The sequence below is a fragment of the Henningerozyma blattae genome, chromosome 1 (assembly GCF_000315915.1).
Source record: "Henningerozyma blattae CBS 6284 chromosome 1, complete genome".
Taxonomy (NCBI): domain Eukaryota; kingdom Fungi; phylum Ascomycota; class Saccharomycetes; order Saccharomycetales; family Saccharomycetaceae; genus Henningerozyma; species Henningerozyma blattae.
In genome coordinates, this window is record NC_020185.1 from 118,789 (window position 1) to 141,618 (window position 22,830).

At 30.1% G+C, this 22,830-nt stretch overlaps 7 protein-coding genes across 7 annotated transcripts; 3 read left to right on the forward strand and 4 right to left on the reverse strand.

Annotated features, from left to right (window-relative positions):
- Positions 1-377: 377 nt before the first annotated feature.
- Positions 378-2,171, reverse strand: TBLA0A00610 (uncharacterized protein; the record flags this gene model as incomplete). The annotated part of the gene is made up of 1 exon (XM_004177333.1): positions 378-2,171. The coding sequence occupies one exon, from the start codon at positions 2,169-2,171 to the stop codon at positions 378-380; it is 1,794 nt and encodes a 597-aa protein (XP_004177381.1).
- Positions 2,172-3,287: 1,116 nt separating this feature from the next.
- OXP1 (5-oxoprolinase) lies at positions 3,288-7,178 on the forward strand (the record flags this gene model as incomplete). Its single annotated transcript, XM_004177334.1, has 1 exon — positions 3,288-7,178. One exon carries the CDS (start codon positions 3,288-3,290, stop codon positions 7,176-7,178), a length of 3,891 nt encoding a protein of 1,296 aa, XP_004177382.1.
- Positions 7,179-7,610: 432 nt separating this feature from the next.
- Positions 7,611-8,597, reverse strand: TBLA0A00630 (uncharacterized protein; the record flags this gene model as incomplete). Its single annotated transcript, XM_004177335.1, has 1 exon — positions 7,611-8,597. One exon carries the CDS (start codon positions 8,595-8,597, stop codon positions 7,611-7,613), a length of 987 nt encoding a protein of 328 aa, XP_004177383.1.
- A 1,417-nt stretch (positions 8,598-10,014) lies between these two features.
- Positions 10,015-12,258, forward strand: TBLA0A00640 (alpha-mannosyltransferase; the record flags this gene model as incomplete). Its single annotated transcript, XM_004177336.1, has 1 exon — positions 10,015-12,258. The coding sequence occupies one exon, from the start codon at positions 10,015-10,017 to the stop codon at positions 12,256-12,258; it is 2,244 nt and encodes a 747-aa protein (XP_004177384.1).
- Positions 12,259-13,145: 887 nt separating this feature from the next.
- Positions 13,146-13,568, reverse strand: TBLA0A00645 (uncharacterized protein; the record flags this gene model as incomplete). Its single annotated transcript, XM_004177337.1, has 1 exon — positions 13,146-13,568. One exon carries the CDS (start codon positions 13,566-13,568, stop codon positions 13,146-13,148), a length of 423 nt encoding a protein of 140 aa, XP_004177385.1.
- Positions 13,569-17,117: 3,549 nt separating this feature from the next.
- TBLA0A00650 (uncharacterized protein) lies at positions 17,118-17,843 on the forward strand (the record flags this gene model as incomplete). Its single annotated transcript, XM_004177338.1, has 1 exon — positions 17,118-17,843. One exon carries the CDS (start codon positions 17,118-17,120, stop codon positions 17,841-17,843), a length of 726 nt encoding a protein of 241 aa, XP_004177386.1.
- A 2,724-nt stretch (positions 17,844-20,567) lies between these two features.
- Positions 20,568-21,077, reverse strand: TBLA0A00660 (glutathione peroxidase; the record flags this gene model as incomplete). The annotated part of the gene is made up of 1 exon (XM_004177339.1): positions 20,568-21,077. One exon carries the CDS (start codon positions 21,075-21,077, stop codon positions 20,568-20,570), a length of 510 nt encoding a protein of 169 aa, XP_004177387.1.
- Positions 21,078-22,830: the final 1,753 nt, after the last annotated feature.

Below are 22,830 nucleotides of genomic sequence, written 5' to 3' on the forward strand. Positions count from 1 at the left end.
TCCTTTATATCATCATCATAGATTTCTATATACATTGCTGCATGAATTTTTCTTTTATAATTAATTTTGAAATATATAATTAATAATTCATCGAGATCAACAAGGGATGCTAAAATTAATATATAATACACAGAAATAATACAAAAAGAACAAATTAGATTAGTAGCTATTAAGCTAAAATTAATATGGTATAGTTATTTGCTTTTATTATTAAGAAAGTTGTAAAAGCAAAAAGGATATTGCTAAAAGTGAATAAATAAGGCTAACGAACGAATGAAGCAGGGTGTGAATTATTCTCAAATAAATCATACAATCTAAGGTAAAACATGAAATTTATTTAATTTTTCATTAGAATATCTGAGAGAATTAAAGCAGCATTAATGACGTTTTTCATGAAGAGAAATTTTTAAATTTGAATCGATAACATTATATAATTGAGTATCATTAACAATTTCTTCAGCATCACCATCTGCCAATTTTACTCTAAAAATGAAATCTTTGCCTGGTAAACGTAATTGAACTTTTTCACGTAGGCTACTTAAAGTACAATTATTATTATCTAATTTTACAGCAAATATATCATAATTGTAATATATTTTAATCTTCGTAGTGTTTGTGTCAAAGGAAGAATTAATTGATGTAGATCTTTTCAAATTTCTTGGTGCTGACCTATCATTAGTAGATAATGACTTCGGAGTTGGACTTTGATTATATCCATTTTTTGAAGAAAATAAATTATTGGGAGAATCAAAATTAATATTTTCAATAGGGGTTCTTAAGTTCGAATTTTCGATTGGAGATCTTAAATTGGAAGAAGCTGCCGAGTCTGTATTATTCAATTCATTAGAATCCAGGGCACTGATTGTTGCTTGTCTTGGAGTAATGTTTAGCAGATAAGGATCTTTATCATTGATATCTATTTCATATTCTACATCGAACCCATTAGAATCATATCTTAATTCGAACAATTCTTTCACATATTTGGACCTAGAAATATAGTCTGGTAACATTATAATATCTTTCAAATAAATATTTAAAGTTTTTTTCCTTCTCATTGTTAAATTTTCTGTGACGCGATGTGATGTAGTTGGGATATACGGAATAATACGTCTTGTTACGACACCTGTATTAGCATCTTTACAATTACCCGCTTCTGCGGGAAAAGCGTTTAATAACTGTACTTGGAAATTGTAAAATTCATTGTAGTGTCTTTTTAAATCTCTTCTCATCCCGTTTAGTAATTCACAATAAATTATGAACCAATATTTATTATTTTCGAAAATAACATCTTTGATACCTGCATTAGTTATAATCTCTGATTCATCAATTGCATAATTTTCATGTAAAATTGACGGTTCTCGTGGTAATAATTTTAATTTCGCTTGTAATATCATATCTTCTCTTTCATATTCATAAATACTTTTCCTCCAATCCTCTATTGTTAACAAATTTGCATCCTGAATGTCTTTCGCCACAGGGTTTTCTGAGATATAACCAGTAGATATATCTATGATGTTGACAAAACTAATAGGGACTAAGCCAGGACCTCCTATTCTACCCAATGGTCTTCCAATAAACCATTCTTCTTCATAATGAGCATAAATGAATAAAGTCTCGCCTGCATACACTGTCAACTCATCCTCTTTAGCAGCTTCAAAATCGTACAAGCATAATGCATATAAAGATTTAAAAATTTTTTTCTTCTTATCTCCACTAATTTCTTTAGAATCCGGCAATAAATTTTCAATATCTGTCATCTCTATTTTATCTGGAAAGACTGGTGGGACTCTATTCGAAGAGGAAGATTTTCTACTTAATGACCTTGATGAAGGTGATGTTGCAGTCGAGTTAGTATTTGATGAATTGGTTTGTCTTGGTGATAAAACAGGTCTACTCTTGTTAAAAGTTTTGAAATATCTTTTCTTGACATTACCTTCTGTACCAGTTAGTGGGTTTGTTGCGTAGTAGTATATGCCTTCTTCGCCAGCTACGTAGAAGAAATCCCCTTTACTAAAGGAAATTTCCCCGATATTAACTGCGGTATAATCTCTTAAAGCTTCAATGGCCATTTCAGGGGAGGAAATGTCTGTTGGTGGTTTAGAAATTTGGGTATTAGAAGAATTCGAGAGAACTCTGCTAAAACTAGGTGTTCTTTTAATTCCTTCAAGCATGGTTTAATTTATTATAGAGTGATTAATATTAATATTATTGTTACTATTAGTCTTATTATTTTATTATTTCAATATTTTTTTTTTTATTTTTTATTAATTAATTATTTTATGTCAGTAACAAACCCTTTACCCATAAAATACTGCACAAATAAGCATATAATGTTTAGATAATATGTTTAAGATTACTATCAATATGATTAACACTAATCTATCTCATTCAATTGTTCTCGCCAATGATAAAAAGTATATCAAGTGACAAGCATTACGGTGTACAATATGTACGTATCTGAGCAAAATTTTCCATTTCTGAAACGGGGTCCACTTTGGAGGCTAGTAAAACTCCGTGTTGGTCTAAAAGGTTTCTTAGGGAACCGCATTCGGGAATATGGATTGCCGAATGTATAACACGTGGGAAATCGTTGGGTAACTTGTAGGAAACAAATGGGAAATTAGTGAGAAGCACTAGAAAACATTTGAGAAACAAAATAAAACTAATGAGAAGCTTAAGGAAAACAGTAGGGAATGATAATGCTGATTATTCTCATTGAGGAAATATCTTACAACTATTCGTTGCTATAGAAAGTTTCGTGATCAAAAGGTCCAGATCAATCAGAATCATGAACGTGATCATTTGCTATACCTGAAATGCCATACATATCTTTGTTTCTTTAGTATGCAGAAAAGTATAATATGTCTATATGTCTTTTAATTTAATCGAAAAGAACGAGTGTAAACGATCGGTTTTCAATAAACATATAAACATATCGTGAATTCCCAAATCAACATTGCATCTCTCACGTGACTGAAAGTTTTTCCGAGTCCGCGCGATTTCTTTTAGACCGTTTGTGGTACGACATTTTCTCTTGCCTCTATAGAATCACTACGAGATGACTAAGAAGTCATTTTTATTGTAAATGATTTTCCTGTAAAGTGACTTAAATAAATAACACGCTATGTAATACATGGATCAATCGTTGGAAAATGTATTTAACTGAGGTTATGCTACCTAAAAACAATAATACATACTCGTATCAATTAAATCTGATATAAATTTCAAACATCATTGAGTAAAATTTAAATATAAATAAGTATAACAAATATAAACACAAAATACAAATGACCATTCAGCATGCACAACCAAAAATAAGAATTGCAATCGATAGGGGTGGTACTTTTACCGATTGTATAGCTAACCCAGGTACAAACGATGAAAAAGATGATATTGTTTTAAAATTGCTATCTGTAGACCCTAAAAACTATTCAGATGCGCCCTTAGAAGGTATTAGGAGAATTTTGGAAAAAATCAATAATGTTGAAATCAAAAGAAATTCAAAATTGGATATTTCTAATGTCAAGAGTATTAGAATTGGTACTACTTTAGCTACAAATTGTGCATTGGAAAGAAATGGGGAAAGATGCGCCTTAATCACTTCCAAGGGCTTTAAAGATTCTCTATTGATTGGCGATCAAACAAGACCAAATATATTTGATTTAAATATTAAAAAGATAAAACCGTTATATGATATAGTAGTAGAATGTAATGAAAGAATCACCCTTGAAGATTATTCAGAAGATCCTTATATGGTTAAATCAATTCCAAACGCTATAAAGAAAAACACTTTTCAAGGTATCAGTGGTGAAATTATTAGAGTATTACAAAAGCCAAATCCGGAGGAAATTTATCAAATTTTAAAACCAATCCATGATATGGGTATTGAATCATTAGCAATTGCCTTCATGCATTCATATACGTTTAATAAACACGAATTGATAGTGAGAGAAATTGCAAGAGATATAGGATTCAAACATATTACTTTATCTTCAGAAGTCTCTCCTATGATTAAATTTTTACCAAGGGCTAATAGTACAGTGGTGGATGCATATTTAACTCCTGTTATTAAAAAATATAGAGACGATATATCAAATGGTTTAATGAATGTTCATAATTCCAATATTCAATTTATGCAATCAGATGGTGGTTTAGTAGATGGCTCTAAATTCTCAGGCTTAAAATCTATTCTATCTGGACCTGCTGGAGGTGTAGTTGGATATTCACAAACATGTTATGATCCAATTAAAAATAAGCCATTAATTGGATTTGATATGGGGGGAACTTCTACGGATGTAAGTAGATTCGGTGATGGGAAATTAGAACATGTATTTGAAACTACTACTGCAGGGATATTAATTCAATCACCACAATTAGATATTAATACCGTTGCTTCAGGTGGAAGTTCCAAGTTATTTTGGGAAAATGGGTTATTTAGAGTTGGTCCAGAATCCGCTGCAGCAGATCCGGGTCCAGCTGCATATAGAAAAGGTGGTCCATTAACTATTACTGATGCTAATTTATTCCTGGGAAGATTAATCCCAGAGTTCTTCCCTAAGATTTTTGGTCCAAATGAAAATGAATCATTAGATCTAGAGATTACTGCAAAAAAATTTAAAAGTTTGACTACTGTAATTAATCAAGACTTAAATTCAAATATGACTGCTGAAGAAGTTGCTTATGGATTCATCCAAGTGGCAAATGCGACAATGGCAAGACCTATTCGTGCATTAACTGAATCAAAAGGCCATATCGTATCCAATCATAGATTAGTTAGTTTTGGAGGTGCTGGTGGGCAACATGCAATCTTTGTGGCAGAATTACTGGGTATAAAAGAAGTTTTAATTCATAGATATTCTTCAATATTATCAGCTTATGGTATTTTCTTAGCAGATGTTGTCGAAGAAATTCAAGAGCCATGTTCTCTTTATTTAAAAGACGAAAATATTGAGATACTAAATGAAAAATTTTTAGATTTAATGAACACAGCAATTAAAAATTTTTCTAATCAAGGTATTAATGATAATAACGCTGTTGTTTTCGAGAAATATTTAAATTTAAGATATGAGGGGGCAGAAACCGCTCTAATGATAAATCAAATAGATAATAGATGGGATTTTGTGGAAAGATTTTCACAATGTCATAAAAGAGAATTTGGATTTGCTTTTGAAAATAGAAATATAATCGTAGATGACGTAAGAGTAAGGGCTATTGCAAAATCAAATATAAGAAACCAAGAATCAATTGATACTCAACTAGAAAATTATAAGAGCAATGAGAGCTTTAAGGAGACCGATATTCAAAATTACGTTTCATTTTATAAAAAAGTTTATTTGAACAATAATTGGATTAACACACCAGTCTTTGATATCAAAAACATTCCAATTGGTACCAAAATTGATGGACCTGCTATCTTGGCTGATAATACTCAAACAAATATTATACCTTCAAATTCAAAAGCAGTTATATTAAATTCACAAATTTTTGTCGAAATCTTGGATTCTTCATTGAAGAATGATTCTATTCAGAATAGTAAAGAAATTGACCCTATATTATTGTCAATATATGGTAATAGATTCATGGATATCGCAGAACAGATGGGTGTCCAATTAAGAAAAACATCCACATCAACAAACATTAAAGAAAGGTTAGACTTTTCATGCGCATTATTTGATCCTGAAGGTAATCTAGTTGCTAATGCACCACATGTTCCTGTACATTTAGGTTCAATGTCTACTTGCATTACTGCCCAAACTAAGATTTGGAAAGATAAATTAAGGCCTGGGGATGTAATTTTTACAAACCATCCTGATGTTGGTGGAACACATTTACCAGATATCACTGTAATTTCTCCTGCTTTTGGTAAAGATGGAAAGATAATGTTTTATGTGGCCTCAAGGGCACATCATGCAGACATTGGTGGAATCTTACCAGGTTCTGTACCTCCAAATTCAAAGGAATTATATGAAGAGGGAGCCGCTATATATTCTGAATTATTGGTCAAAGGGGGTAAATTTCAAGAAGATTTAGTCTATCAATTATTTGTTGAGGAGCCTGCCAAATATCCTGGGTGTAGTGGAGCAAGAAGAATAACTGATAATATTAATGATCTTAAGGCCCAAGTTGCTGCAAATACTAAAGGTATACAACTAATTGACCAAATGGTTTCTAACAGTAGTTACAACATAATCCTAAAATATATGAATGCTATTCAAGCTAATGCTGCATCAACTATTAAAAAGATGTTGAAACAGTTATCTCAACACTTCAATAAAGATGAATTTTCTGGTGAAGATTATATGGATGATGGTAGTTTGATTAAATTAAAAGTGAAGTTGGATATTATCAATGAAAAATATACCTTTGATTTTACAGGTACATCACCTCAAATCTATGGTAACACTAACGCTCCAATTGCCATTACCTATTCTGCGATTCTATATTGTTTAAGATGTTTGGTTGGTGAAGATATTCCTTTAAATCAAGGGTGTTTAGAACCAATTAATGTAATTGTACCACAAAACAGTATTCTTTGTCCTGGATCTGGTGTTGCTGTTGTTGGCGGTAACGTTTTAACATCACAAAGGGTAACAGATGTGATTTTCAAAACTCTCAATGTAATGGCTGATTCTCAAGGTGATTGTAACAATTTCACCTTTGGGATTGGAAACAGTAAACATGCAAAGACTGGAAAAGCGTTACATGGGTTTGGTTACTATGAAACCATATGTGGTGGGAGTGGTGCTGGTTCTGATTCCTGGAGAGGACCCGGATGGGATGGTACCAGTGCAGTTCATACTAATATGACTAATACTCGTATGACTGATCCAGAAATTCTAGAAAGGAGGTATCCAGTAATTTTAAGGGATTTTTCAATTAGAAAAGATTCTAGAGGTAGGGGGAAATTCTCTGGTGGAAATGGTGTAGTTAGGGATATCGAATTTCGTACAGAAGTCAGTGCTTCAATACTATCAGAACGTCGTGTAATTCCACCTCATGGGTTAAATGGTGGTGAAAATGGCGGGAGAGGTGAAAATATGTGGTTTAGGAAAGAATCATCTTCAATTGTTAATATTGGAGGGAAAAATACATTCTTAGCAAAGCCTGGAGATCGAATTATAATTAAGACGCCTGGTGGTGCAGGGTATGGAAACTTGGAAAAGAATATTAACGCGTAAAGTTTATAGTAGTAATACTGAGAAACATTACCGTAGACTTTTAAGAACAACTTATTTTAATACATCTTAAAATTGTAAATATAGCTGAATTGTAGGCGGTGATTTGTATTTTAGAATTTGTCTCATGTTAAAGTTTTTGACTTGAAACCTATGCTTGGTTTGTAGATTGTTCTTAAAAATAATATATTATTTATAAATAAAACGCTAATTTACTTAAAAAGCTGGTGTCTAAAGAGCCGTATTATTTAAATGTATATCATATATAAATATATATGATAAAACTATTTTTATTTCTTATGCAAAAAATATCAAATATTAATTGTTTGATAAGCTTATTTTTAAATAAATTATGATATATAAGAGTAACAAACAAACTATATATATATACAAGGTGCTTCTAAACAAAGGAAATTTGTTTTTGCAAAGACAAAATTAAGCAAAAGACCCGAAATGCATGTTATTCCAATCCCAAGTGTCGTTAAAACGAATATTCTTGTTTAATGCTGAGATTTCCAATAATTCAGCTTCAGTTAAAGTTAATTTTTCATTAACATTCAAATTTAATAGCAATCTTTCCTTTCTTGAAGATTTTGGAATAATAGCAATATCTCTTTGTGTTGCCCATCTTAATAACACTTCAGATGTAGTAACGTCTTTGCCATGAGCGGCAGCTATCTTTTTAATGACTGGATGGTCAAACAAAGCTGGGGTATCCTCGGCTCTCTTTGAACCCAATTCCAAGAAGGATTGTGGCCCAAAGGAAGAATAAGAAACGACTGCAATATTTTCATTTTTGCAGAATTGAACTAAGTGTTCTTGAGTTAAGTAAGGATGATGTTCAATCTGTAGAGCAGCTGGCCTAATTCTGCATCCCATTAAGACATCTTGCAAGATGGACCCTTGCAAGTTAGAGACACCAATGGATTTAGTTAAGCCTTCGTCAACTAATTTTTCCATGGCACGATATGTGTCTAAGTATGGGACATTTTGTAATGATATTTTACCTATTTTCGCATCTTCAGCACCGGTATAGAAGCATGGTGGGTATTTCTCTTCAAATGGTACATATTTAAAAGCTAGAGGGAAATGAATGTAATATAAATCCAAATAATCCAAACCTAAATCGCTCAAAGTTCTTTGTAAAGCAAGTTTGACATGGTCTGGATGATGGAAAGTGTTCCATAATTTTGAAATAATGAATAAGTCAGATCTTTTAACAATTCCTTCAGATAGAGCCTTGTTAATACCTTGACCAACTTCTTTTTCATTACCATAGTCAGCTGCACCATCAAATAAACGATAGCCCAATTTAATAGCTTCATAAACTTGAGATGCACAAACATCATTTGGAATTTTCCAACAGCCTAACCCAACTAAAGGCATCTTTAAACCATTGTTAAGTGTAATCATTGCAGTCATTTTTAAATTATCTTAAAGCGAAGATCAGTGTATATTGGGTGTATTTGCTTAACTATGAAGATTTACTAAGAAGCATGCTAAGACTTGAAATTGAAAATAAAAAGTTTATTTAAATCTTTTTATATATTAGAGTTTTTCTTATTGAAGATTTTGCTTTTCCTAATATTGATCATAGCAAATTGACAACCATTGATATTTCCTTATAGGGATTAGTAGGTCCCTGGAGTTTCACGCAGTTTTTCCGTAAATAAGTAAGCTATTACCAATATTAAAGTTACAAATTTGCAACCAAGAAATCTCACATGAGTATTGGCAGGCTTATCCTTTTCATTATTATTAGGGCTTAAAGTCAAATCTACTTTCAACCAGCAAGATAATATGCGATATTTTTGCAGTCAAATCCAACTTCGCTCTTATAATTTTCTCGAAATCTTAATTTTTAATCAAAACAGCATATTTTGAAGGTGATTATTGAGTAGTTATAGCTATCTTTTTCTTTTAGTTTTAAACTTAGTTATAAAGTGTTTTTACACTTAACCAAACGATCTTAATGCTTATTTTGGCAATCTTCTGGAGCAATCTGTAACTATATATTATACCCCTATTTTTGTTAACACAATGCAATTAGGACCTAAGTTTGCGTGAGACTGCATTTTCTATTGAACCTCATTATTTCTAGTATGTTATTTATTGTACACATTATATAAGTAACAACGTTTTATTTTCTGCGCCACTATTTGTCTTGGCGTAATTTCGAACTTTATTATCATTCGATGACCATTATTGTATTAACTGTTTTTGGGAAAATGTACGGATGCTATTGCTACTAATCTTTCAGTATTACTCATGCGGGCCTTTGTGATGCTGAACCTGAAAATGCATAGGACATCGCTGAATGAAGAATACACGTTTGCAGGATATCAACTATCTTAGAAGTGTGTGCTTTTTTAATTTAATAAGCAAAAATGCCTACAAATATATGCGATAGATTTTCAGTGAGGAATGAAGTTCCTAAGATCGTGATATAATTCAACTTTCTTAGGCAAAACAGGAAACTGCTGAATTCGTCAATTAACTGACATAAATACAGTATTAGCAAACCTAAAAATCCTCCTTATATATCGTATGTATGTAGGTGTCGCTGGAACTATTGTGCTAAATGTCAGGTTTAATTATGAAAATGGCACATATATATATATTTTTAAGAAGGCAATTCATAAACAAAAATCTAAGTACAACCAAATTGGTTCTGATTAACTCAGCTTGTTAATTGATACTTGGCGTAATTAGAATATATAGATCATTCGTATATTAACTCTTCCATATTGTATCAATTGTTTAACTATTGGCAAATTTTAGAATTATTTAAATTCAAATAGTAACCCCAACCAAAGAGTTCAGACGGATTCTGTGAAAAATGTATACCAAGATGATATCCAATAAATTTTGCATACTGAATTCAAAACTGGGAAGATTTGTGTTACTATCAGTATCATTATTAATTTTATTAATTGTATTAACGAAAAGTAACGATAGACATGTTTTTTATTTGAAACCTTTCTACCAAACAGATTTTCGTTTAAATCACCTAAACAAATATTTATCGCATCATTTTGATGATATGGAAATACGACCTGTAACTCATGGTCCATATTCACCCATAGATTATATTCCTGAATATGATAGATTGGTTGCTTTAGAGAGAAAATCCACGTGGAATCCATTTGAAAGATTAAAATTTCACGATTTTAATGAATTGTTGCTACAGGATAGATGCAATTTTTACTTTCGTGAATTGTATAATTTGAACACTGATTGGTCAAATGATTATCATAGGTTAAAATTTGATATTTATGAGGAGACTGACTTCAAGCAGGAAAATTTAGGGGACAATCAACTTTTAAATGATAAAGAGATAATTAGAATATTTAATAAGAAAAATGACGTAAAATTGGCATTACAAAGATTAAGAATTTATGATAGATGCTTTATTCAGAATGATAATCTAGATATTAGAGGCATATTTAATGATTCAATAATTCCCTCAAAAAATATTCAACAAAAGAAACATATCAAAAGGGACTTACAAGAGCGGGCGTTAAATAAAAGAGATATGATTAATAAAGATAATTATAAGGAGTTTGACATATGGGACTTTGAAAAAAGAATGTTTCCTTTCCTTAAAAAATTTGATGAGAAATCTATAAAAGAATTTATACCTAATATAATATATGGATCGAAAACCCTTCCAAGGGGTAAAATTCCAATCTTAACTGATGATACAAGGTTGAAAGCAAAATTGTCTGATTTTACATATGATCCTTCAAAATCCTTCTGGTCAAATTGGAATTTTATGAGCCACAATATTGCACGCCGTGGCATTTCTATGTGCATTGGTGATGGGCAGTTAAAATTAGCTCTAAAATTAATCACAACTTTGAGATATTCAGGAAATACCTTACCTATTCAAATTATTATGAAAAAGGGTGAATTAAGCAAAGGTAGCATTGAAAAATTAATTTTTGCTGCACAAGGTAATAATTTTAAATTCCGTATAGATAAAGATGAATACAAACCAGCCAGTTCTTATATGCCTCAAGAGATTTTGTTTACAGACATTACAGACCTACTTGATCCTGAGTTCTTGAATGATTTTCAATGGTTCAAGAATAAATGGCTGGCATCAATTTTTAATGTTTTTGAAGAAAATATATTTTTGGATGCAGATGTTGTACCCTATGTCGATTTAAATTTTTTCTTTAACACTAAAGAGTATAATGAAACTGGTACTATTTTTTTTAAAGATCGTTCGTTTGAACAAATTAATACTGAAAAATGCGATGCTTTTCTTGAATCTATTAACCCACTATTACCTGAGGGAAAATATTTCGATAACCACCCTTACATTGATACGGAATATGTATCATCGGAATGTGAATATCTACTAAATCCTACCGAAGCAGTTTATAAGAATTTTTTTATCAATCGGAATCAACATCAAATGGAGGCAGGCCTTTACGCAGTAGATATGAGGAGTCACATAATCCCACTTATTGTAGGTATGACACTACATATGCTACCTGTGGCTACATGCAGTTACGGTGATAAGGAGTTCTTTTGGCTAGGTTTTTTAGCATCTGGACACTCATACGCTTTCCATCCAATGAATGTAGCAACTGTGGGATATTATAAACAGTTACACAATACAGGAGATAAAATAGTTGATAAGGTATGTTCTACTCAAATTGCTCATATGGATACCGATTATCGTATGTTGTGGACAAATGCAGGTGCATCTGTCTGTAAAAAACCTGAAGATTCCCAAGTGGATTGGGAGCGTAAAGGGTCGAAGTGGCCAAAAGATGTTTGTAATAGTGCTAAGGAGATCGAAGATTATTATAATTCTCCAGTAGATCCTCGGTGGGCTATGGTTTCAAAAGGGGAAAGTTCTGGGTGGGAGAGATTAAGTGACAGTTGTCAAGGGTATATGTGGTGTGCATTTCGTCAGAAATCTCGTAAAGAATTTAGTTATGATGAATATACTGAAAAAGGTCATCTTGTAGAATATACTGGAGAAGAATATGAGCATATCAAAACTATTAATTTTGTGTGGAGTTACTTAGAAGAAGGAATGATTGGAAAAGTTGAGTTACAAGAATAACTGTATCAACACTAATTGGCGTTAACTATTACTAATCGACTGCATTATGTATCTATGCAGAATTACATACCATAATTCACATCATCACACCTGAAAGTTCATTTTGAATTTTAAATTTTGAATATTTTGTCTATAATAAACGCTTCGTAGGTAAAGAAGTACAATTTAATTTAAAAAAATCAGAAATATATTTAACAAAGTATTTCTCATTAGTACAAGAAATATATATTAATTAATTTAGAAAAAAAAAAAATTACTATATCCTTGACATGAATAGATATTTTACAGTTAATATTGAAAACTATTATTATTTGTATAACGTTACATTTTGGGAGAAAACTAAGACCATTTTTAACCCAAGCTTACCATAACATTTTGATTAAGCTACAGAAATAATGTTAGTTTATTTCTGTTTGCACTCTGGGGTTAGCTCTAATAAATTTGTAATACGAAATGCATTTATATAAGATTAGGGGCTACTGTCTTGAACTCTATAAAAAGGGGTAAATCTTGTTTGTTTATTACATTAAGTAATACTCATATTCTTTTACAACAGTACATGCTAAATATTGAATTCTTAGATATATTACAAAAATCAATGTATCTCCTATTGTATTACAAACTTGTATTTCTGCAGTCTTCTACAAATTAAAAGAAAAATGAATTTGAGACAGAACAAAAGACTACAAATACAAACTATATAAAAGGAATATTATTCTACAAATTATCCCAGCTTGATTTTGAAAATCCGTTGTAAAATACTGTAAATGACTAGTGTATTAAATTATACGTATTAGGAGAGAGGTCATGATTGATTATTAATGAAAATGAAAATTTATAAACGCTATAGAGTGCTCAACTAAGGATGAAACACCAATACGAAATTATTACATAATATTTCTCAAATTGAAAAAGAATTTCTTTGACTGGAATCTAGCAATAGCCTTTTCTTGTTTACTGAAGGGTGTTAATGTTATATTTTGAGGTTTAACTTTAACATTTAAGTTTGGTATGCCACTAATTTCTTCAGCTACAGTTTTTGTTTGATTATGAGACGATATCTTAGAAAAAGTAGTATTTAGTCTCCCACTAATTTCAGCTGCTACTGTAGTATGTGTTTGTTCTTTAATTTCATTAGCTACTGGTATTTTGGAGTCTTCAGCAATTTCTCTGGCTACTGTGGTTTGGGATATTTCATTAATTTCATTAGCAACTGTCATTTTAGAATCTTCCTTGATTTCCATAGATACCGTTTTAAGATGTAGAATGACATTTGAATTTGTATACTTTGATGAATTATTGCAGGTCATTGTATGAGTTTGTTTGAATGTGATTGAATTGTTAAGAATATGAATTGTATTGTTTAATACTGATGTGCAAACAAGAATAAGAAGAGGAAAGGAGTAGCAGACAGTATTTATTTGTCAAGATTCCGGTCGTTTATATATCATTGCAAGTTAATAGATTAATAGTCTAAGTAGTGTATGATTTGTATATCCTATACTGGCTATTCTCCGCCAATTTAAACCTCGAGCTTGATTTATTATTATCATTTGTTATATTATGTATGTTAATAAGATCTTGCGGAAGCGGAGGCGGAGATGAACGGCGGAAGCAGATGGCGGAATTCCCACTGCGCGAACTCCGACACGTAAAGCCTATAATGAAATTCTAGTGTTAATAGACGCTTCCTTAGGTAAGCTTTCCTTAAGAAAAATAAAGTCAGTCTCAACATTTTATGATAATAAAAGCCCAAGAACCCAGCTTAATAAATTGTAAGAATGTATATCCAGTGTTCTGAGTGAGCAAAATTTAAATATTGGAAGTGAATAAAAGATATAAAGTAACAAGGTGCTCGTTAGCACTCTTCCTAGTAATAAAATCTGGATCTTAACTTTTCGTTAGAGGTTTTCATTTTGAATATGATAATTTATCGTCTTGTATGTTTTATGTAGAGCAAATAGTTGCGGAGATTTTTTGTTTGGTTTATTTCTTATCGTCCTTAAAAGTCGTATTAATATAAGAATCTGACGTTATTTAGTGAATAATTCTGTTGTTAATAGTAAAGTTATATTATAGGAAACCTCCTACCCTTCCGAGTAGAAAAAAAATATATAAAAATAAATTTAAAAAATACAAACTTATAGATCGAATTAAGGCAGTCTAGATAGGTTTTCTTTTCGAACATGAAGGGTCGATTCATGGCCAGTGTCAAATGCAAATATCTTACTTAGGCTGCCTGTTTAGTGTAAAATGCCACTTAGAATAAGATAAAGAATATTATTACACATCAATTACTTTAATAGTAAATCTGTTAGATATTTATGGTCTTTATACATACAACAGTAGGCATAATGTTTTAGGCTAAAAAAGAGTATAATGTGAATATACTTTGATGATAAAAGCCTCAATTTGATACTTTATTTATCACTAGATTGAGTATAACATGTAAATGTTATAGGGAATACTGAGCATAAGCTTTAGACATTTGTGAGGATAATTGCTTAAAATTTTTTCACCTCTAGATGACGGTAAATCAGCTCCTCTTTTCCAAACTAAAAGATATAAATTGGTAACACTTATTCAACATCTATTTTGTATATTTTATAAAATTTTATATACTTTTTATTCCCTCTCAAAAAGATAGAAGTCTCAATAAGCTAACTATACTGTTAACAATAATGCTTTTTCTTTAATTATGTTGGATTATAGTAATACTTCATCTAATAAAGACAATAAATTGCATGTTAAGTGATGTCTTACAAAATCTGAACTCCTTGATACATATTTATGGTCTGTTCTTACAGAAGTACCAAAATATTAAATTACTAACGCAATTAAACCATTAAGTTCCAAGATATCTAAATACGGAAAATAATGAATAGCAAATACGGCAAAATCATAAATTAATCTTAGTTTAAAAATGATATATATTAATTTGTTCTATAGAAGTATGAATTAGTATTTTTTTTATATATTCGAACATAAAATAGAGATTATATAGCTCTTGTGATTATTATTTTGAGTAGATACACCATAGAGTAGAGCTAGTTGTTAATTGTACTTAGGTAAACTAGGAACTCATACAACAAAATGTTTTGTTAATAATTATTATGCATTAAATATACATTTTGTATATTTCAATTGTACTAATATTTAAACTTAAAAATATATATTCAATTTGTTTAAATTTTTCTCCTTTATATACTTTTTGTAATTTTTAATTAGAGAATATTTACAAATTAATTGTAAGCAGTGAACTTATATATATAACTTTAAGCAAAGACACCGAAAGTATAGTTGCTGAAGGGATTGTGAATTATTTTTCAGTAGTTGTTTTAAATAATAAAAAACAAATAATACTGACAAAGATAAATCTTGCTTATTTACCACGTTATATATGAAGAATTATTAATAATCTAAAGATATATACTTCCATTGCCTTGAAGTCTATATTATAAAGACTCCACAGTTCAACTAATGGCAGTATAAAAAGTTCTGAGATTTAATTTCTAGTAATATTCCTTTATAGATGCTAAGATAAAAAAGCAATGCATTTAAGTGAAAAATAAGCACTGAGGTCTTCCTAAAATTTTTAATAACTTTAAACCTAAACTGAATGGACTATAAGCATGTAAATTATTATTAATTTTAATGTGCAAACGAGAGTTGTAGGATGATGTTCAAAATATTTTTGAATATTAAATAACTTAAGGAGAAATATTTATCACTGCTGTAATCTTACGATAATGGCAAATAAACGTTAAATACTGTCATAATTGTGGCTTTTTATAACAACTACTAACAGTTTAATATGAGTAACCACGTAATATGCATTAAGTATACGTGGCCACAGATCTAAAAATACCAAGATAGCAATATTAAGAGCGCATTAGGAAGGGATAGATTCTATTTTTGTATCAGGCAATCAATGCGTCAATGAAATATCTATTTATTTCTTGAAGTATAAATTACCACGTAAATATCCCTGCAATTTCAGCTGCTCATTGTAGTTATTGTGTATCATATATGTTCCCTTTACTAAAAAGGTAACGACATTTTTCTATGGCTAATAAATATAAAAATTATTCTACAACAACTTAACTAAAATACTAAACAAGGGGTAAAATGGTTTGAACTGTCCAATGACTGGTCTAAATCATTTCCTGATGTTTAATATAAGATTTAGGATAAGTATGACCTAGATATTTGTTCCAACTCACACATTCATAAGCATCTGTACCAAGAATTCTATACCAAATAGCAAAAACAATAAATCCCTATTACTGTAGAGAGATTCCCTTGCACATGTGTGCAGGCTTTTAATATAAAATATATTCTTTTATGTTATTCGTATAGATCAAATAATTAGGCTAAACTGCATATTGCCTCTATTATAACCTCAGCTGTTTATAAAGCATAGTCATCGAGTTACCCTGGTTTTGCCCTCACAAAGCACGGAGTTGGAACGGCATTTCCCCATTCAGAGATCCCGTTACAAGCTTGAATCTCAGTCAAAATGAAAAATTTGTCCCGATTGGGCAATGGCCATCGAAGAAACTGGAAAAAGGAAACACGCCAGGTCCAAATTTTATGACAGTTTACCTATACAATTTTTTTTATGAAATTATAGCCACAGTAAATGATGCTCCACAGTAAGTGATGAACCACTTCACAAAGACAATATTCATCGAAGCAACTAGAACATAAGGTATGAACATTGTAAAAATTAGTATCAGCTTGCAAGTTTGAGATACATTCAGCAAACTTTGAAAGAGTATATAAAGGCCACTGATTGAATGTCTGCATTCTTGGATCATTATGTAATAAGTATCAACACCGCACAAAACTAACACAAAATGACTCAAACTAATGCTAATTCTATTATTGTCCTACCCATTCAATATTTAAAAAACGCTACTCCGAAGACTATCTCAAGTCTAACTACCATAATCAATAATGGCTATATGCAAGCTAATAAATATAACTTGATTTTGAACACTAGAATAAAGGGACCTGACGTTTTCTTCAGAGATTTGGGGTTCAACAAAAATCAGGACAAATCTGTTTTGTATCTATTAGTTACAGATGAATTTTTCAATCGTCCAGAAGTTAATGCTTCATTCGAAAAAATTCAAATTCCCAAAAACCCTGTGGCTGAAAATTGTATTTCATATAGTACAAATTATTACCTTATGAACTTTGGTTCACCACTAGATATAGAAATCCCTTTGAATACAGTATTGTCAACCATTGGATTTAAACCTTTTAAGCACGAACAAGTTAAAGAGGAGGATAAGGCATTCGAATTAACATCATACACCTCTTTTGGTAAAGGCTATGGCATCTTAGGGTTTAATCAAACCTTGTTACATTTAAACTATTTTTTAAATTGCGAAACTTTGATTGCTGAATGTTTTGTGCCACATAACTTGGTAGGGTACTATGAATCAAAGCTAAGTTTCAAAGAATTTGATAGAAATATGGTATATAAGGATAGACCAGAAGAGGCAGGTTTTGAAAAGGGATTTGTTTGTACACGAGACTTCGAAGTTGCTACTCTAAAAAGACCAATTTTCATTTAGTTTACTTTACCTTTGGACTCTATCTAGATGTCATTGGGACTCACCTTTAACTATTACCTTCTTTTTTGCGAATGCGCTGGAACTCTATTACCCCTCATACTTTATCATAATAGATTAATGTTGTTGCCTGTATTTCATCGAATTATATATTAGCCAGATACTTAATTTCTTCTCCATGTTTAATTAAATGGCTATAAATGAATTTTATCATTTAGACCATTAACAGATCCATACCTATGCTTATTATATTATATACTCTATTGATAGATCATTTAGGTTATTATCTAAGAATATTACTATAATAAACTAAGCTTATATTTTATAAGGCGCGCACTTGGCAGTCAGTTGGGACTGCAGTAAATATATGTACTAAGTTATATTGAAAAACAAAATTAATAATAATTCAAACAGCCAGTATAAAGCAATAATCTTTCCAATATCTGATAAGAACAGTAAGAAATATTTCTAAGAGATATTTTTACGCTTCTTGATCGGTTTATAATCACGACAGATTTCTATATACAAGATTACAATTGCGTATTCGTTAATCATATTCATTTAGATTATCAAAAATGTTCTTAACAAGGATTCTTGATTTTTTTTTCTATTTTTAAATTTAGTTCACAATTTCGGTGTTTTCAGTTTTTAGTTTTTTTGACTTTTTTAAATTTTGGTAATTTTGATTTTTTGAAAGATGCTTTCTCATCAATTATTATAAGATTATTGATTTACCATGTAGAGTAAAAATTTTGACTAGGAGCTAGTTTACTAGAAACCTAATACATTAATATACTCTAATGAAAGAAAATATTATGTATATTTTTCAGAAAAAAAGAGAGGATATACAATGGCTAATTGGTTAACAAAAAGTAATACATACCTTATTAACGCAAAAAATATATCTCAGACTATCCAATTTGTTAAGAATAATGAGCTATTGTTGGCCAAACCAATATATCTTTAATAAATTTTATTTTGAAGATTATAACTTTTTACAAGGAGCCATTAGTTTTTTAGAAAAACCATATGAGCATCTTGAAATCAGAATTTTAAGGATGAAATAATTATCCATAGTAGGTGCATACCAAGTCCAATATACTTATGGCTCAAGCTTGGACTTTACGCTATCTTTCTTTATTTAAATACTAGTTGACACCCAGCCTTATTTTTAAAACGGTTCTTGGTTAATTCTAGATTTTTTTTAAGCTCAACTATTAGGAAAGGTGCAATATTTTAACATAATCATCATATTTAGCATATGATAACCAGTAAAAAGATATTATAATCATCGTATTTCTTTGCCGTTATAACATAGTAAAATTTCCAACAACGATTAAATAATACCCGACATTAATGTGAGATATTTTGTGCTTTATTGGAAATTGTTGTACATTCTTATTCTTTATGCAATATAAAAAAAATATAGATAGAAAATATTGATAGACGAAATTTAGAGAACTTGGCATAAACCGCAAGAACTTCACTGAACCACTTCAAGCAATATTTTGGAAAATTAAAATAACGTCTTTGACATATTAGATTTAAACTGCTGTTCCATAATTCCTTTAAATTATTTCTAACTACAAGTTACAAAGTCATTCACAAGATAATGCTACTACAATAGGAAGGCATACCATTACAATGCTATAAGTATATTATGTGCTTTATTACTCTCCCAAATATCTTACTCAATAATTGGCCAATTTTGATATGATTTCTAAAAGAGGGCGCCTGAATTATCTGTGATTAAGACTACAATACTAAATATAACCTACAAGAAGCTTAAACTAGTTTACGATATTTTTAATATATATAATGACATTGATTTTTTAACAATCTATTATGGACAAGATTTAAACATATTACTAAGCATATGTACATTCTATATTACCTATTTCTGTACATCTAATAAAATCCCCCATTTATATTAATATATATACATACATATCGCTCTTTTTATATTTTGTATCAAAGCTGAAGATATTATTAGTTGACAGTAAAAGTCTAAACGCTACTTGGCTATATCTTATAAATTTACTAAAAGTATTCAACTAGGCAAGCAAAAAACGCATAATTTTGTAACTTTAACTACATTTCTCTCTGTGCATTTTCTTGTCTAAATAAATAATATTCCAAAACGGTATTCAATGAAGATAGAATACACAAAAACTTAAAAACAAGGAATTATCTACAAATGTCCAATTTATAAATGCTATGTTCTAATATATTATCTCAATTTCTTAGCTTTGTTTATGCAAAAGATGAAGTTATACAGGCTATCACATAAATAATATAAAGCTAAAATTATTCCAAAGAGTAATAGTTGAAAAATATATTTAGAAGCTAGGATTATTAAAGTTTAAGTCAATGTTCCAATAATATTTTAATTCAATGTATCTATCATTTTTAAAGAATAAACTAAAATATAATAAAAAAAAGACAATGTAAGAAAATAGTAAATATGTATTAAATTATGTGTTATAAATGTATCTAAGGGAGAAATGAAAAGAGTATGGAGGTCATATGGAATATTATATATACGTTAGTTGTTTAATTAGTTACTCCGTATGAGTTTAAATAAAAGAAGAATTATAATAATATCGATTTTATTTAATCACCCATCGGTATCTGTTTTTAAAATATCTCGTATAAGAATTAGTGCTTCTCGAGTAATAATGATTAAAATTGATATAATATTCAGAAGAATAAATATATGAGTTCGTTTTAAACGACATGCCAGGTTTCATTTTTATCTAATAAACGTTCAATGATATTTTCCAAGGATGAAGGTTTCACCAGTGAGGAGTAACGATTAACAACGTTACCATCCCTGTCGATCAGAAATTTTGCAAAATTCCATTTAATATTTCTTAATCCCAAAGAATCTGTTACTTTAGATTTCAGATATTTATACACTGGATTTGTATCTGGACCATTAACGTTGACCTCGTTCATTATAGGAAATTTCGTTACAAATTCTAATTGTTTAATATCTTCTTGAATTTCATCCGGACTATCTCTTGCTTCATGTTCAAATTGAGCACATGGGAAAGCTAAGATAACAAAACCTCTGTCTTTATATTTTTCATATAATATTTCTAGTTCTTTATATTGTGGCATGTAACCAAAATGAAGGTACACATTAACAATTAATACAACTTTTCCCTTCAATTGAGAAAATGGGTAAGGTTTTTTATCAGTATCAACGGCAATTAATTTATAAAATTCAGACATTATTATAGTTATGGAACAATACTAAACTTTGAGTAATTTTTTTTTCTATATTACAGTGTATGATTAAATATTTTGTAACAATAATTAAATTAAAAGGGTAAAATTATTACAAATGCAAAAAATAGGTGAATGAAAAAAAGAAATGGTAAATGAATGAATTATAGATTGTATGGTATAAATAGATAGCACTTATTTTGAACTAGTGAAATAAGCAACGATAAATTATTAGTGGATAATAAAATTACAATATGGGAAATAAAAAATCGATTAATAAATTACAAATGGAAATGAAAATGTAAAAGAAAAAACAAAAAGATTTTAATAATAAAAAAAAGATGATGTTGAATATTGTAAGTTTGTTGCACTAGAGATTCTCCTTGAAAGATAAAAAGTATGGGATGAATTTTAAATAATACTTTAAGTAGAAGTGAAAAGGTAAAATATTGGAAAATATAAAACTTCAGACTGACTTCAAAGGAAAAACAAAAAAGTTAGAAGGAAAAAAAGTTAAGTCTGCTAAAATAGAATTCAAAAACGCATAGAAATTAAGTATAGTTGAATTAAAAAACTATAAAGAAAAAAAATACTATAAGGTAAAATTAATCAACAAAGAAAGTACTTGGCAAATAGATACAAAAATGGAAAATAAAACACAAATGGCCGGATATATGGGAATATTCAATATATTAAAAATAATACATGCATGCAGAATAAAACTCCCCCCTGTATCCATTGAATGTTATCAACATCAAAGTGTTTCTACCGTAACAGGACTGTTTTATTTTTTTTTTCAGTTGATTGCTTCTTGAGCAACGAAGTCACTTTGCAGCACCCAGATCTCTAGTAGAAATGGTGAACGATCTGCAAAAACATTTCACTTTTAGAATGATTTCTTAAGCGTGTCTAATTAACGTTAAGAAACTGTAAAAGATATAGATGAAATAGTGGAAATAAAACAAGCGCAAAAAGAAAATACAAAAGAAAAATAAATGACTTCATTACAAGTAAGCTCTATCAGTATATTTACGAAAAACGTTCACAGGAATGTATGCACCCGCACAGACCCTTACTGGCTTGCTTGAGTCCATAAATAATCTATCCGAACTATTATCGATCAAAGTTACAAAAAAATAATTTGGTAATGATAAACACACAAGAGAAGTGAAGTACGATGAAATAGTGGACCGAAATAAACAGCGTATGTACTAAAAGATTTCGAAATTTATATATTCTTGGGAGTAGTAGAATTTTAGATATCCCTACGGTGTATTTGTTTAAAGTTCTGCCTAGAAGAGTTTGTCAACTATTTTCATTGCTACAGGGCTTTCATAGGCCTTGAGGTGATTGTTAGCCATTCTGAACCATTCCTTAGGGACCTTTCTAGGATTTCCAAGCACAATCTGCATATTTTCTACGACATCTCTTCTACAGACTATTGTTTGCCATTTGTCGTTGTACATTATTTCATCACCACCATTATAATTCTCCTGGAAACGATGAAAGAGGAACATCTATTCCCAGAATGCCTAGAACTGGGTGGTACAACCTTAGTAGTAAAACAAACTTTGACAAATACAATTAACATTTTTTGCTATATGTTGTGCCTACAACATTTGAATCTTATTTTGTTTTTCTGTTGAGACTCTTTTGGTAAACATTCTCAATTAATTTTTCCGGTAGCCTCGATTTCTGGGAAGAATTATTTATATTTCCCAAAATGTTCCGACAGAAATTCAAAGAAAAAATAACAGAT